This window comes from Phaenicophaeus curvirostris, chromosome 23, assembly GCF_032191515.1.
Source record: "Phaenicophaeus curvirostris isolate KB17595 chromosome 23, BPBGC_Pcur_1.0, whole genome shotgun sequence".
Lineage (NCBI taxonomy): Eukaryota > Metazoa > Chordata > Aves > Cuculiformes > Cuculidae > Phaenicophaeus > Phaenicophaeus curvirostris.
In genome coordinates this window covers 3,541,956-3,558,062 of record NC_091414.1, presented here as the reverse complement: position 1 = coordinate 3,558,062, position 16,107 = coordinate 3,541,956, and the positions used below count along the sequence as shown (strand labels likewise).

The following is a 16,107-nucleotide window of genomic DNA, read 5'->3' as shown; positions in this document are numbered from 1 at the left end:
AGCTCTCTTCCCTTCCCAATCCCTGGTAATGTTATATTACTGTGCCACCCACAGGCAGCTGCCACGCTGCTGAAAAGTGTTTGTCGTTTGCATGGGGAGCAGTCATCAAATGTGAAATCTGGGACCAAAAGCCACCGCTTCTTGTGCTGCAAGATCTCCTGTATTTACATTTCTCACGCCTAGTTATTCTGTTGAAATTGCATTTAGAGTTGTTATACTGTTTTCTGGTTTTTCCCCACTGTTCTGCGAAACATTTGTCACTTCTTCCACAAACCCCTCTCTTTGTGCCGAACAGCTGCTGTGTTCCTGCTCGGCAGCAGTTGCTTTCCAACAAGTGAAGAAATGGAAGCCGCCTTCCAGTCTAAAGTGTTGGGATCCTTGTGAAGTGACAGAGTCCTCAGCACAGGAAGGACATGGAGCTGTTGGAGCGAGCGCAGAGGAGGTAACAGAGATGATCCGAGGGCTGGAGCACCTCCTCTCTAGGTGGTGCTCCTCAGCTTGAGGTGGTGCTCCTCAGCTTGAGGACAAGCTGAGAGAGTTGGGGTTGTTCAGCCTGGAGAAGAGAAGGCTGCGGGGAGACCTTAGAGCAGCTTCCAGTCCTGAAAGGGGCTCCAAGAAAGCTGGGGAGGGGCTCTTGATCAGGGAGGGCAGGGATAGGATGGGGGGAAACAGATTTCATCTGAAAGAGGGGAGATTGAGATGAGATCTTAGGAAAAAATGTTTTGCTGTGAGGGTGGGGAGGCCCTGGCCCAGGTTGCCCAGAGCAGGGGTGGCTGCCCCATCCCTGGAGGGGTTCAAGGCCAGGCTGGATGGGGCTTGGAGCCCCTGCTCCAGTGGGAGGTGTCCCTGCCCATGGCAGGGGTGGGACTGGATGGGCTTTGAGGTCCCTTCCAACCCAAACCATTCCTTGATCCTGTGAGACTGCAGGCATTTAATTATTGGTGCATCCCATTTGTTGCCACATTGCCGGGTTAGGCTACGAGAACCACTTGGTTTAATCTGTGTCATTTTAGCGAGGGGAAGTATTCCGATTTATCCAGGATGCAGAGGAGCCGACCTCTCCGCTCCTCTGTGTGTGATTAGCGCAGAACAAACTGGGTCAGCAGAGGCTGCTCGGAGGATTTTGCAACCCATTTGTCCACGAGACGTTCAGGCTGCGATCACTGAAGGACGTGAGCAAACCAGCGATTTTAGGTGGAGTTGATTTGTTAGTGGATGATGTCAGAACAAAAGGCGAGTTTTTTGGCTCCTGCTGACCTGAAGAAGGGCTCGTGTGTCTCTCTCCTCTCCTCTGTTCAGCTCAGTCCAACAAAAGGTTAACTCTGCCTTCTCACCTTGTCTCCTGGGGAATCGGGCATGGTTGATTTGTTTAGGGTTTTTAAGAACTTCCCTTGTGATATTTAAACTCTCGGCTGTGCATCCGTGCTCTGAGCTGGCCCTGGGGAGAACGCTGTGGTGCTGTTGAGTTATTCTGCTTTGTAGAACAGAATTTTAACATTGTTTACCATGCTTTTAATCTTGGGGCTGGCACATAAATTGAGTGACTTTACTCCTTCCCCTGGGGACTTCACGGACAGCAATAGTGTTAAGGTGGAGTTATCTCAGCTTTGCAAAAATCTGCTCATCTGCCTTCCTGGAATGAGTAATTGATTGGCGAGAGAAGAAAATGTGGATTTTTGAGGGGGTTCTATTTGTTTCTTAATCACATTTATAAAAAGGGATTGACAACCACATCTGGTGGGGCAGTTGAGAAGCTTTTGCTGTGCGTCCAGCCTTTCAGAAACATCTGGAGCTGGGTGTGATGCGGAAAGAGCCCTTTTAATGGTTTGGCTCAACTCGTGAGACCCCACATGAAGCTCTGTGTCCAGTTCTGGAGTCCCCAACATGAGAAGGAGATGGAACTGCTGGAACAGGTCCAGAGGAGGGCTATGAAGATGATCAGAGGAATGGAGCACCTCTGCTATGAGGACAGGCTGAGAGAGTTTGGGTTGTTGGCGGCGTTCAAGGCCAAGTTGGATGGGGCTTGGAGCCCCTGATCCAGTGGGAGGTGTCCCTGCCCATGGCAGGGAGTGGAACTGGGTGGGCTTTGAGGTCCCTTCCAACCCAAACCATTCTATGATTCTGTGATTTGGATAAAATTTGACAAGCCAGGGATGAAACCTCAAAACCTCCTTGGATAACCTGTGCTCAGTGCCAGCCTCAATCTCCCTGCCAGCCTTATTGTCTCTTCTCTTGCTCTCAGTGTAAGCTCTTGCAGGCAGGAGCTCCCTCGCTGGGCTCATCTCTCTGGGTCCGGCTCTGGAGCAGTTTTTAAATGATATAAAGCAAAGCACTGACCTAGCTTAACTAATTACAGTGTTATATTTGTTTTGCTGTTACTAGCACTATACTGGGCCAAAATAAAGTCTATTCGAGGAGGCTGTCAGGTGAGTTTGGATTCATTTTGTGGATATGATCTGCATTAATGCACGACTGTGTTCCTCAGGGTGTTTATTCACACTTTCCTCTCCCTCCAGCCAATAGGTGCAATTCAACACTGTTATAAGAACATCCTTTCTCTCCCCTACAAGCTTTTTTTCCAAGACAGCCTCCGGTTTTGTCTCTCATTACAGTAAGAGCCCTGTAGTGGCTGCCCAGCTGCTGTCACCTCCCTCTCTGGAATGGTGATTTAGAGCTGAGCCAGCACGGAAACCGGCTTTCCATGCCTAAGGCAAGCCCGTTAGCAGGCGCTGCGGAGAAATAATGTGCCATTTCTGCTTGGAAGAGTTGTCAGTTTTCTAGTTTAGTTGGGAAAAACAACCAATATTGGCTTGGTTTTAGCTGGATTTTTGGAAATATCCTGTAGCCTTTTGAAGGAAGGCGCTTGGCGTCGCTGGAGGAGATGAGCGTCCCGGATCAGAAGCGCCAGCGAGGGTGGAGTGGAACAGCTAATGGGCTTCTCCAAACCTGGATGCATTGTGATCAAGAGGTCTGAGGAAGGAAGGGCTGCTGAAAATGAGGCAGTGGGTAAGCTAGTAATCAGTGAAGCTCTGGGGCTGAACTGCAGGGATTGCCTGAGGCTGGAATAAACAGCGGCACCATGGTGTCCAGCATAGTGGTGACTATTTGGAGCTGTCAAGGTCCCGTCCTTCCCAACCCACCACCTGCTCCTCTGGAAGCACGTGGTGTGCGTCTGGGTCAGCTTTCCAGCTGCTCCCTGGGCAGCTGGATCAGTGCTGGCTCAAGGAAGGGGCAGGAGGGCGTGAGAGGAGATCTGGAGTCTGGACTTTGGTCGATTTGTTGCTGTGGAACCGCACCCTGAGGAGGATGCGACGGAGCTGAGCGCACGGGCAGAGCTGGGACAGCTGAAATTCCCCATTTCAGCAGGGAGCGCGTCATGGCTGAAGAAACGGGGTAGAAAACAACACAGAAAATAACCTCAGCGTGGCTGCTAAGCCGTCATCTTCTATTGTGTGTGGATTAGCTGCCTAGCTGGAAAGAAGCCATCACCTTGCTGCGGAGAGTTCAGAGCCGGGGCAATGGAACAGGGGTATATTCTTAGATTGGAATGAGGTGCTGGGAAATAAAAGTCAAGAGTTTGAACCAGCCAGACAAAGGCTGTGGGTTTGTGTGCTGCGGTGCTGAGTGGCTGCGAGGGGTAGGGAGCAGGGCTGCGTATCCCAGAGCGGCCAAGCCTCCAATGGCAGAGGAATTTCACACGGCTTTCAGGCCCAGGGGATGTCGGAGCACTTGGAGGACATGAATATTCAGAGCTGTAGCGTGAGTCACGCTAAAGGAAATGCAAACCCCAGGTTTTTCTCAGGCTTGGGTACCTGGGAAACATCGTGGGGCAGGTTATCCTGCACTGTTCATTGCGGGATGCAGCTTCCCAGTTAGCCACAGGCCTTGTTAATGCTGGCAGCAGGATCTGCGCTGCGTAATCCCTTGCTTTGGTGAGCAAGGGCCTGTTTCTTAGCACATTCCGACACGTGCGCTCCTGCTTTAGCAGCCCCGTGGCAATGCTGGGAGTTCTGATTTTGCTCCCTCTTCTCCGGTATGCCTTTTATCCTTGTTCTATTAATAACGAGCTGATGTGTTGTGCTGGGAAGGATCCCTCCCCACATGGGCTGAGGTGCTTCCAGCCGTGCTGTCAGGCGATGACGAATGTCCTTGGTGCCTACAGTGAGTGTCCAGCAGCGATGAGCTGCCCAGATTAGTATTCCAGGCACAAATATGCCCCTTGTAATGTGCAAAGCTCGGGCTGTGCAGGAATGCCCTTGGAAGGGGAATTAAACGGAATTCCCTGGTGGCTATGGGGCAGCAGGAAGGTTGCTGTCATCTGTGCTGGGGCTCAAGTAAGTTTTGAGATGTCTGCTTTTGTTTCTCTTCTTCTTTCTCTCATTGCCACGTACCAGTACATAAAGGGTGTCTGCCAAGGGGATGGAGACTCCCTTTTTATGAGGAATCATGGGAAAGACCAGGTGTAATGGGGATGAGTTACTCCTGGGGACATTCTGATTGGAAGTAGAATCAGATTGGATTCCAGAAGAAAATTTTTCCCCATGAGAACAGTTAAACATTGGAATCATTTCCCGAGGGAACTGGATTCCTCTGCAGTGGACACCTTTAAGGCTCAGCTTGACAGGGTGCTGGACCATCTCATTTAAACTGCGGATCACCTAAAAGGTTGGACCAGATGATCCCTGAGGTCCCGTCCAAGCTGGCATGCTGTGATGCTGACTTGGTAATGATACTTGTGAAAATCGTAGCGTCTCCTCTGCTATCAGTGGGAGCATTCAATCTGTTTTTTGCCGGTGGTGTCCTTGTTTGTGGCTGTGAGGGATATTGCATAGATGTACTGAATCACCCATCCCAACGCACGTGGAACTTAGCAGCCTTAATGGGTTGCGCTGGAGGGATTCTGAGGGTGCTTCCCGAGGAACCTTGTGATAATCTGCCTCTGAAATGAACACCATCTGATGTTCTTGGGTGACTGCCTTGCCACCCAGAAGTCCACACAGATAGCACTTCTCTCTGCGAAGCTGTTCAAATGCTGTGATTGCCAACGACGTTTTGAGTTTCATGGCTTTATCGAGATGTTCTCCCCATCTAAGAATATTCTGCAACAGAGAGAAGTAGCCTGGAGCGTGGTTGTCTGATCAAAAGAAACGTTTCTCCCACGCAGTTCAGCAAAGCTAAACCTTACCTGGTGATCGCTGGCTCGGGCACAGTTCCAGTGGTGGGGTGGTAGGGTGATTTCCTCCGACACTGCAGCCCCGGGTTGCTCTGGTGCTGTCGTGCAAGCTGAGCACGTGCTGGAAAGTCAGCACAATGTCAGGTGGGGATGATCCTTGTGATCCCGTGTTGCCTCACAGCCAACAAACAGAACTTTGCTCCTGGGAGCGAAAGTGCCGGGTGGTTCTAGACTGACTGGTGAGGGGTTAGGCTGAAACGGGCGGTGGTTAAAAGCTGGCTTTGTCTTCTCAGAACTGGAAAAGAGCTTATTTTGTAGCTCTTTCCCCATCACCCTGTGCTCTGCCTGGTGACATTTCCCATTGTGGTTGTTTGAAATGCGAGCTCTTTGGGACAGAATTTCCCTTTCTCTAAAATGCTGAGCATGTTTTTCCTGTGCTGCATAGCCTACCGGAATCGAGATCTTGCTCGATTTCCCCAAAATTAGTTCCTCTTATGCCTCATTTCAGAACCTTCTCCCTCAAAAAGCTGGGGTTGCTGCTAAAATCCTGCTTCCCTCTTTTTTTTTTTCCCCAATGTGTTCAGAACTGTCTTGGTATTATATGACATCTAAAACGCTTCCCGTGCACACGCTGCTTTGCTAGATAAGCATTAGCTGCTCTCTTTTGCAGCAGCCACGTGCCTTCCTGAAGAGGCAGATGTGGGATGTTTTCCTTGGGAACAAACATTTCATGCTTTAATTATTGCACCTTAATTTTGTTTCCCTTTTCTGCCCAACTGTGTGTGATTAGAGGCAGTGATGTCTTCAAAGAGGGATGGAGATGCCCCAATCTCATGTTCCTGGTTTGCTTGGGATGGATTTCAGCTCCAGGGTTCCTCCGTGCTGGTCGTGTGTGGACTGAGCAGAGCTGATAGAGAAGTGGAACTAAACCAGAGCTTTGATCAAAGCTGGGAGCGTTAATGGGTGTCAATTGTTTCCTGTTTTTGTAGGAACTAATCCGGAAGCCGGTGTGCAGGAGGAATGGAAGAGAACACTGGTGAGTACGCTCTTAGATATCTTACCAGGGGTGGTGGTCCTGTTTTTCCCTCCTTGGTTAAGCATCATAAAGAGTTTTATCACTTAAAACTTGGTGTTTAAGCATCATAAAGAGCTTCATCACTTAAAACTCGGTGTTTTCAGTTCAAATGTGGAAGGTGGTTAGAAAAGAAACTGCTTTGGCAGGTGCATTGGTTGCAGCTGTGCTGCAGTTATGGTGGGACCAGACCTTGGAGCTGTGTTGTATGTCTGGAAGACCTATTTGGATATCTCCCTTCTGTGGAATACAAGTCTTTTGGATGTCCCAAGCTCTTGAAAACAAGTCCCATCCCCTTTCTTCATGGATATAAGCACAGCATGGAGCAGGGCGCAAGGCAAGCCAGAAAGCAGGATGAGCTCATAGTGGCTCCTGACTTCTCTTTCTGTATTAATTTCCATAGGCTGCTCTCTCTTGCACTAGATATAGAGTGGTTTTTTATTAAACAAAATTTGGCTTTAAAGCTTTTGCTTTAGGCGCTGTGTAGTACTTGCCCTGAGGCAAGCAAGCTCATTGCTGTTGGGTTTAACTGATGCAAGGATATGATTGCAACTAAAACGCGTAGATTTTTGGCCTGGAGATTGCCTGGAATGGCTTTTCCTAAAACAGCTGTGGAAGATACCAGTTAAATGACCTTTTTTCCCCCGCCATTGGAATAAGATTAGCCTGAAAGCCCTTTCCTACACCGTGGGAAGGCAGCCTCCATCAGGCACACCAACCTCACATCGTGTGGACCAATAGGTGACTTCTAACTCGTAGTGAAGTACAACTCTGTGACCATAAATGCTATTTCTAGGTTATTCCTATACAATTAGGTGATGCCACCCCTAAAACCTGAGAACTGACGTGCTCCTCAGCAGCATGATGTGCTTGGCCTGGCCGGTGCCCCGGGGCCTGTTTGCTGAAGGCTTGTTTTGGATTTCATGCAAAGCCAGGTCTGCTGGAACCCAGCGGCCTGGCAGAAAGAGCTACGAGCCGAGAGCACATGCATAAAGACACATCGTGCTGATAGTCCTGGTGGCAGGAATTGCTGCTGTGCCCTCTAATTGTTCGCCTGTAAGGTGCACATTTAATTTGTGACGATTGCTTTCCCTTATGATTTGCTCGCGGCAAACTAATCCCAACTGATGACTTCCAAAGGGGGAGGATGGGGAAAGCAAGCGTGGTGCTGGCAGCTGATGTGGGAGCAGCGGCTGTGGAGATGACAGCTCCCTGCTCAGCCCCAGGACAAAGCGCAAGCAGCAGCAGGGTGAGCTCTTCCATCTCTCCAGCCTGCATTAATGGGATGGCTTTGAGCAACACTGTGAGCTCTGCTTGTTCACCAGGACTCGGCCTCTGCTGGGACTGCCAGCAGGCAGCTCTGTTCATGTCACAGAGCTTTTTGTCCCTGTTTTACATGCAGTTGAACTCCATTTTTTGGGTAGGTCAGTGAGCTGCGAGGTTGGAGCGTGGCGAGGTTGCTGAGAGCTTTGACTCCTCATTCAAGCAGCGTTGTGGCCTGGGATGTGAGAGGCCTTATGTTCTGTTTGCATTTTGCCAACTCAAGTAAAATTACCTCCCTTTCTCCCTTTCCCCCTGAACAAATTCATCTGTGCAGGCTGAGGATGGAGTATCCATACTTGATCTTTCCATGCACAGACACCCCACACGGCTGGTTGTGAAGCTTGACGCGTTGCCTCCTTCATGCTGAGAGCTGAGCACCCCGTATTAAAGGCAGAATAAGCAAATGGGTCTTTTATTATTATTATTTCCTTAAAATTGCTTTGCTTTTAAGGGCGCTCATTCTCCAAGTGCTGCTAAAGCTCAGGACTCCTGGGTTGGTTGTTCCTGGCACTGAGGCTGGAGATGAGGTAAGACGGAGCTGCGTGCAGGAGCGGAGCTGAAGTCGATGCCCTTCGTTCCCTCAAAGCCTGGTGCTTTTTCTGATGTATTGCTGTCCTTACCTGGTTGTTTATTAACTGCATTCACCATGCTGCATGGCTGGCTTTTGTTTTAACCGCATTGGCGCGTGTTCAGAGTCAGCGTGCTTCAAATGGCCACTGGGACTGCAGAGCGAAGCATAAATCCTTTTTAGCTGTCAGGCTTCGCTAGCCCGGGGATGGGGGGGAGCCCTCCTTGGCTGCCTGCCCTGGCTAATTAAAAATGAAATTTGCTGTTGTCTTCAGATTTTAATTCATGTTCATCCCTGAAGACTGGTGGAAGCAGAGTCTCCAGGCGGCTGCAGTGAAGTTTCAGAGCTTTCCTAAGCACAGTTAGTTTAGAACAGGTACGCAACTCCAAAGCTGCTCTCAACCCTACCCTGCGGTGTTTTTTAAGATAGAGAATACACAGAAACTTCTTGCAAGCCTTGGGACGCGGCGCTAAGCCAGTGATTGTAGCTTAAGTAACCACACACATCAGTTATCTGCAGTGGTTTGGGTGCAAACGTGTTGAAGGCAGCTTCAGATGGCTCAGTTTTTCACTGTAATGCTAGACTTGAGCAAAACCCATTTGCGTTCCTGCAGGTTGTGCCTGTGTGAGTGGCGTTGGCTCAGTGAACGCACAAACTGCTCGAGTCGCGGCACCTCGTGTAGCTTCTCGGCCTGAGCCCTCAGCTCCCAGTTCGCTCTGTGGAACCTACAGGAGATGTTTTGAAGTGGTGGGCACCTGCAGGGTCCTGTGTAGAGGCCGAGAGGCGGCAGTGATGGGTTGTGCCTCGGTGCGAGGTCTCTTCTGGAGGGAGGGTTCTGCCCGAGTTGTCAGCGGCGCTGGGAGGCAGGAGGAGGAGGAAGGAGGTCAGTGACAGGAATAAATGAAATCTAAATATACACGCACATTGCTGGGCCGAGTTTCCCTGCTTTCCAAGGTGCCACCTACACAAGTGATGTGCTGAAATGGCACTGGAATGCCTTTCCCCTCTTCAGATCCTTCCTGTGGTGCAGGTGAAGGATCACGCTCTATTTTCACAGCCTATTTCTGCTGTTCCATCTACTGCCCACGCTGTCTTTGTCCAGACCCCCTCCCAAAGACCTCTCGCTTATCTTGGCATGATAGGAGCTAGGTTTGAGCCTTTTCTTTAGTCAAGGAATTATCGTCTTGTCCAGCGTTTCATAGAATCATAGAATAACCAGGTTGGAAGAGACCCACCGGATCATCGAGTCCAACCATTCCTATCAAAATGCTTCATCTGCCTGTAAGCCTGGGATCTGCATCCAAAGCAGTGTGGCCAGCAGGGGGAGGGAGGGGATTCCACCACTCTGCTCTGCTGTCTTGAGACCTCACCTTGGAGCCCTGCATCCAGTTCTGGAGTCCTCAGCACAGGAAGGACACGGAGCTGTTGGAGCGAGTCCAGAGGAGGCCACGAAGATGATCCAAGGGCTGGAGCACCTCTGCTATGAGGACAGGCTGAGAGAGTTGAGCTTGTTCAGCCTGGAGAAGAGAAGGCTGCGAGGAAACCTTAGAGCAGCTTCCAGTGGTGAAAGGGGCCAGACTGGATGGGGCTTGGAGCGACCTGATGCAGTGGGAGGTGTCCCTGCCCATGGCAGGGGGTGGACATGGATGGGCTTTGAGTTCACTTCCAACCCAAACTTTTCTGTGATTCTGTACTATGATCTTAAAAAGCAAAGCACTGAAGAAGTGGGAATGTTGTGCTTCGCAGGGCGAGCCTCCCCTTGTGCCTGTGGTTCCTTGAAAGCTCTCCTGTGCTGTTGGCTTCACCTAACGTGGAAGCAGCCCCACAGTTTGCTTGCCCAGCGGTGTTTGAACTAATTATTCATGAGTTGCTGTGGAGGCAGCGTGGCAATTCCTTTCTTCTTGGGAAGTGTTTGCTCTTGGGTCCTTTGACCTCCTGTGCCTCAGTGCTCTCTTTACAGTTTCTCCTTGCGGCCTCGTGCTTCCTCTGCAGGTATTGAGCTATGAACCTTGTAGCAGCTTCTCTAAAAGGTCTGAGTCTCTGTGGGACAACTGTGAAGCGTTTTGAGGAATTGGTGAAGTATTACAGCCTCTGTACACACAGGCTCTTTCCCAAAGCAGCTCTTTTAGAAGAGCACACAAAATACTAAGTTTATGGATGTTTTAAGGATCTTCTGCAGTTCTTTCATTATTTGAGGCTGACTTTCATCCCCGTTGACTTTCATCCCCGTTATCTCCTGCTGTGCTACTTTTTTCCAATCCTTTTCTGACTAAAAATAGGAAATACTCTGAGCCCTTAACCTTTGTGCAAACAAAGAAGTAATTTGTTTTAGCATCTCTGCTGACTTCTGGGCTATGTGCCTCGTAAGGAAACCAGTGTGATATGGATCTGCTGCTTTTAGAGACTGAGACTCCAAATATAGTCTGAGAGGAGGAAACGACAGAAATGTGAGTCCTTGCTTCTTGTGCCACCAACTCTGCTACTTGTTCCTGGCAAGGTGCACGGCTCGCTACTCAGTTCCCCATTTTCATCCCTGAGAATGACACCAAAACCTTTAGATCCTTAGAGATGCAAAGCCATCACGGGGTAAAAAGGATGTGATCATCGCTTGTGCCCAGGTCCCAGGCTTTTTAGATCACTCCTGGTTCAAAACATGCCTGGAGAAGCCATACCTGTTAATGCACACCCGTCGCTGCCAACTGCCTAGCAGCCCTGCTGTCTGAAAGGAATTTTGAGATCAAAATGACGTATCAAGCTCTTCCAGGGCACGATTGTCCAAGCAGGTGGTGGCATCGCTGCCTTTTAGCAGACCAGTGGTCAGAAGGGAGAGGGATGCAGTAGTAAAGGAATGGTGGGCATGACCTCTCCCAGAGATGCTTTAATTGCTGCGTTCTATCAGGCTGCTGCCTTGGGATCTGGAAATGATGCTTGGGTTTCATCTGGCTGGTATGTGGAATGTGCATGTGGGATCTCCTGCGCTGCACCAGGACCCTTCGATGATGCTGCTTTCCAAGACCCACGAGGCTCCCCATCCTCTCTGGGAAGGCACCGGGTACACGTAGAAGAGAACAGAAGGCTGCAGATGTGTGAAGTCTGTTAGGAGAAAACAAAACCTGCTCGGGAAAATCGGTTTTCGGCTTCAAAGGTGTCTGCTGAGTGACGCTGTTCCTTTGTTTATGAAGGCTTTTGTGTTTAGCAGCAGTGAAAGCTGAGGGAGTGGCTGTGAGGCTGTAAAATATCTTGCCTGTAGGTTGTTAGTTTGAACCTAAGGAGAGAGGTCGCGGGTATGAGTTCACATCGTGCGTCTCCGGAGTGGATCGGGGATTGCTGGCAGAGATGAGGACTTGCGAGGTTGGATGGGACCTTGGGCAGCCTGATCCAGTGGGAGGTGTCCCTGCCCACCGCAGTGCGGTTGGAGCTAGATGATCTTTAAGGTCCTTCCAACCCAAACTATTCTATGATTCTGTGACTGGAGCTGCCTGCGTGGGAAGCTGCCTGCACCTCCCTCTGATCTGACAGGGACTGCCACAGGGTGTCAGAGTTGAGGGGGAAAGAGGTGCTGCTCTGCTTTCTGTTCCTCAGAAACCTAACAAGGCTTTAGATTTCCAGGAGTTTTGATGCTTTGGGTAACGCCTTCAAAGAGGGAAGGGTCCAAGTAGGGGCAGGAAGGGAGTGGGTGACGTGGAGGGCGCTTTGGTTGGTTCTTTGCATTTGCTGAGGGGCTGGGGTGGAAGGGCAGGCTCTGATCCAGGGGTTCTGCAGCTCGCTGCGATGCTCAGAACCAGCTTATGGGAATCCCCTTGTGATGACTAAGTTTCAACGGGAAACCGGCTGCTTCGAGGCAGCTGCCAGGATGGGCGCTTAAACTCCTCCACAGCATTGAGGGAAACCTTGTTAAATGTGCATTTTTTTGTGTCGAACTGAAGTGTTTGATATGGTTCGTGGTTTAAACTGGGCTGTCGGAGATGGCAGCTGTTGTTTTCTGTTTCTGATCTGCAGAGTCAGAGAGCATCGCAGTGGCGAGGTGCTTTGCTGTCACACAGCTCTGAAGTCTGCATGGGAAGAGCAGTTGATGGTCACCAGCCACTGGAAATCTCTTTATGATGCCTGTTCTGGAACAGAAGAAGAGGTTTTTCTTGCAGGAAGGCACAGAAGCTGTGATTCCCTTATGAGCTCCTGTGTGTTGTGTACAGCACTGGAACCGCTTTGTGCAATGCAATAAAAAGGAGCCAAAGTGGTCAAAGTGCCCGAGATGAAACGTTTAATTACAGTTGATGGATGCTAATTTGCAAGCATGCACAGAGGCAAAATCCTACTGTTCCTTAGTCAGATTTACCGGAGGCTTGAGCTGATCTCAGTGGAGACCGTTTGACTTTTAAACAAGGTGCAGCGCAGCACCTACCTGAAAGCGTTGTTGCAAATGAGTTGAGTGCACTTGACAAGGTAGGGAAATGCTTTGGGATGTTATCCTGGCAGCCTTTTGTTCTTAAATATGTAATGGATGTTCTAGTTCTTAGTGCAATTACTGTGTTGAGTGCTGTGAGGTGCTCGGGGCACTTAATGGGATGCTGGTGCTGTTCTTTCCTGCTGTATTTGCAGGTGATTCAGATCAGCTCCCCTCCTACTGGTTGGTTTGGCATTGGAGGGAATAAATACCAAATAATTCCCCTGTGACCCAAGCCCTGTATGGTTTGGGTAGGTGTCTGAAGTCCTGCTGCCTTCTCCTCCTGAGCTACAAGCCCAGTGTGTTACAGAGATTATTTGCTGACCCGCCAGAGACCTTGTGATTCTGTGGCACCTCATTTCGAGTGACTTTTAAAGCTATTAGAGTGAATGGCCATGCAGTCTGGACAGAGAGCTCTGCCTGGAGGGGAGCAGAGGTTAGTTTTGTGGTTTAGTGGCTAAGCTGTGGATGTGCTGGGAATGAATGAACTGTGTCAGCATCCAGGCTGGCTGGAGCGAGATAGCAGCAAAGGTTGATGTTGAGTGAAAAATATTGGCTGAAGTGCTTCCTGATTGAATTGGATGATCTTATTCCTTGTATTGAGAGATAAGACCTTGTAGGACATGTAATCAATCCTCCGGATGATTCAGGCTGACTGACTATGAAACAGTGAGCGTGGAGTTACTGTGGTTCAGTAAGTGGGGCACAGAGTGGAAGGGTCAGGTTTCCAGAGTGTCTCGTTTCCATTTCCAACTTGTTGGACCTTAAATTCCCCTCATTCTCTGGAACGTTGCTACCTGTAAAGTATGTGCAAGGATTTTAGTAGCTGGTTTGTTTGGTGTTGGGGATAGAAGAGTTTTGAGACCTCATCTGGAGGATTATGTCCAGTTCTGGAATCCTCAACATAAGGAAATGGAGCTGGTGGAACGGGTCCAGACGAGGCTACAAAGATGATCCAAGGGCTGGAGCACCTCCCGTAGGAGAACAGGCTGAGAGAGTTGGGCTTCTTCAGCCTGGAGAAGACTTTGAGGAGACCTTGTAGCAACCTTCTAGTACCTGAAGGGGCTACAAGAAAGCTAAGGAGGGGCTGTTTACAGAGACCTGTAATGGTAGGACGAGGGGGAATGGGTATAAACTGGAGAGGGGCAGATTTAGACTAGACATAAGGAGGAGTTTCTTCATGATCAGAGTGGTGAGACCCTGGAACAGGTTGCTCAGGGAAGTAGTGGCTGCTGGAGGTGTTCAAGGCCAGGTTTGATGGGGCTTGGAGCAACCTGATCCAGTGGGAGGTGTCCCTGCCCATGGCAGTGGGGTTGGAGGTGGGTGATCTTTAATGTCCCTTCTAACCCAAACTATACTGTGATTCTAAGAGGAGCCTACCTGGAACCAGAGGTAAGTGGGTTGGGTATAAATGCAGTGATTTTGGTTATGTCTGTTTTTCTTAGTTCACACAGGAGTGATGTGTCCAGGCTCAGCGGCGAACCTGGCTTTGAAAATCACAATGATGAATGTTCTCATTCACAATGCTGCCCTCGCAAGTCATAAATAGTGTTTGCTGAGCCTTCGGCCCAACAGCGCTGCCTCTCGGGGCTGCAGGGCTGGTGCCCATCTGCAACCCGGTTCCCAGCAGTCGCCTGTTGTTCACCATTGACGTCACTGCTTTTATCTGTTTCTTTCTCATTTGTCTTGAAAATGAGCCTGACCCTGATTTCTAAAGGTGTCTTTTGTCTCCTGAAACACTTGAGCGCAATAAGAAACCAGAGATCTTGCACAGGTTTTTTACAGGTTGAACCCATCCAGCTGTGATGGGACAAGCGATAACAGTGACTTGGGTAGGAAGAAAATTGTGCTGCAGCCCAGCCTGCTTGGAGGGGTTCAAGGCCAGGTTGGATGGGGTTTGGAGCAACCTGATCCAGTGGGAGGTGTCCCTGCCCATGGCAGAGGGTGCAGCTGGATGAACTTTGAGGTCCCTTCCAACCCTAACCCTTCCATGACTCTCGAAGGATGGATGAACACCCTCTCCCCATCTCAGGAAGGCAGAGTTAGGACATCTGAGCCATGATCACTGAGGGAACTTTAACTAGGGATGATATTTGTTGAAATTCAACCAAAATGACAAAAAAAACCTGTCTCCCCATTCTTTGATCTTGGCATTAGACCATGGAGATGGTGGTGGTGATTAGGAAAGGGGACATCGTCCCTTTCTGGAGGGGAAGCAGGAGTTTATTCTGCTCAAGCAGAATTTCAGGGGCTAAATTACACTTTGCTTTGGGGAGGAAAGGAAAAATATCTCGAAGTAATTAACTTAAGATGCTGACGCTAATGAACGGGCTTTCAAAGCTGGGGCTGGTGGGGGGGTGATGAGAATCCCCTGTAGAATCAATGACATTAGGGCCTTAGGAGTGATTCTGCAATTATTAGGCTGAAATGATGTTGAACACGGAGTTAATCCTGTTATCTCACAAATATTGAGCAAACTGCTTGCTCTGGATAACTCCATAATGGGATTACACGAGTCGCTCTGGCACCCTTGATGCTCCTGAGCTGTTCAAGGCTGCTTCTTGTTTCAGAATCATAGAATTGGTTGGTTGGAAAAGACCTTTGAGATCATCAAGTCCAACTCTACCTGTCCATTACTAAACCCTGAGCACCTTGCCTGCTCAGCTTTTAAAAACCTCTGGGGATTTAAACCCCCCTTCCTGGGAGCCTCTGCACTGCTTTGTGGGCCACCCTTGCAGTGAAGAAATTTCTCCTAATAGCCATTCTAAACCTCCTCTGGTGCAATTTGAGGCCATTTCCTCATCCTGTCCCTTGTTACTTGGGAGAAGAGCCCAGCACCCACCTCACCACAACCTCCTTTCAGGAACAGCAGAGAGCTGTGAGGTCTCCCCTCATCCTCCTCCAGGCTAAACAACCCCAGGTCCCTCAGCCGCTCCTCATAACTCTTGTTCTCCAGGTCCTTCCCCAGCTCTGTTCCCCTTCTCTGGATGCGCTCCAGCTCCTCGATGTCCTTCATGTACTGTGGGGCCCAAACCTGAACCCAAGATTTGAGGTGCAGCCTCACCAGCACTGAGTCCAGGATGAGAGTATCAATCCATCTTCATAGATGTGGCTTGGGGAGGTGGTGGCTGGGGTGCAGGATTTTTTGTCTTTTAAAACAGAGTTTGCTAACGAGCACTGCGTGACCTCACAAAGCCGTTCATTCCTCTGCAGCAGAGATCCCTGGAGCCTATCCCTAAAATAAATGTTTAGGAAAAGAACTGAAGAACAAGGACGAGTATCAAAGGAGACTTCCCTTCGTCATGCCTTCCTGGCATCAGGGATCTGAGTTCCTGTGCCTAATGCACCTTCAGCGACTCACCGGTGTCTGTTGTAGATGGGATTGCTTTCTTGGAGGTCCACAGACCTCCAGGTCTACTGGCCCGACTTCAGTGCAGGGTTTGCCATGAGCTGGAGCAATGGTTTTGTTGCTGCCAGTTGAGGTCAGGTCCTCAATTGCAGAAGGGCAAGGCAGTTATGGACAGAAC

The 16,107-nt window shown here is 49.7% G+C and overlaps 1 protein-coding gene across 3 annotated transcripts in view; it reads left to right on the top strand.

The window, feature by feature from the left end:
- The window catches only part of PHACTR4 (phosphatase and actin regulator 4), a 73,147-nt gene that overhangs the window by 19,124 nt on the left and 37,916 nt on the right, over positions 1-16,107 (top strand). The window contains exons 3-4 of one of the 3 annotated variants that reach the window (XM_069875357.1): positions 6,163-6,209; positions 8,020-8,095. The exons of 1 other annotated variant lie outside the window; for it this stretch is intronic. Coding sequence is in view for 1 of the 2 variants with exons in the window: in XM_069875354.1 (XP_069731455.1) it covers positions 6,194-6,209 (16 nt within the window). In the remaining variant the exon portion in view is untranslated. The remainder of the gene's footprint in view (positions 1-6,162; positions 6,210-8,019; positions 8,096-16,107) is intronic. One more of the 3 variants, XM_069875354.1, reaches the window with a different exon arrangement.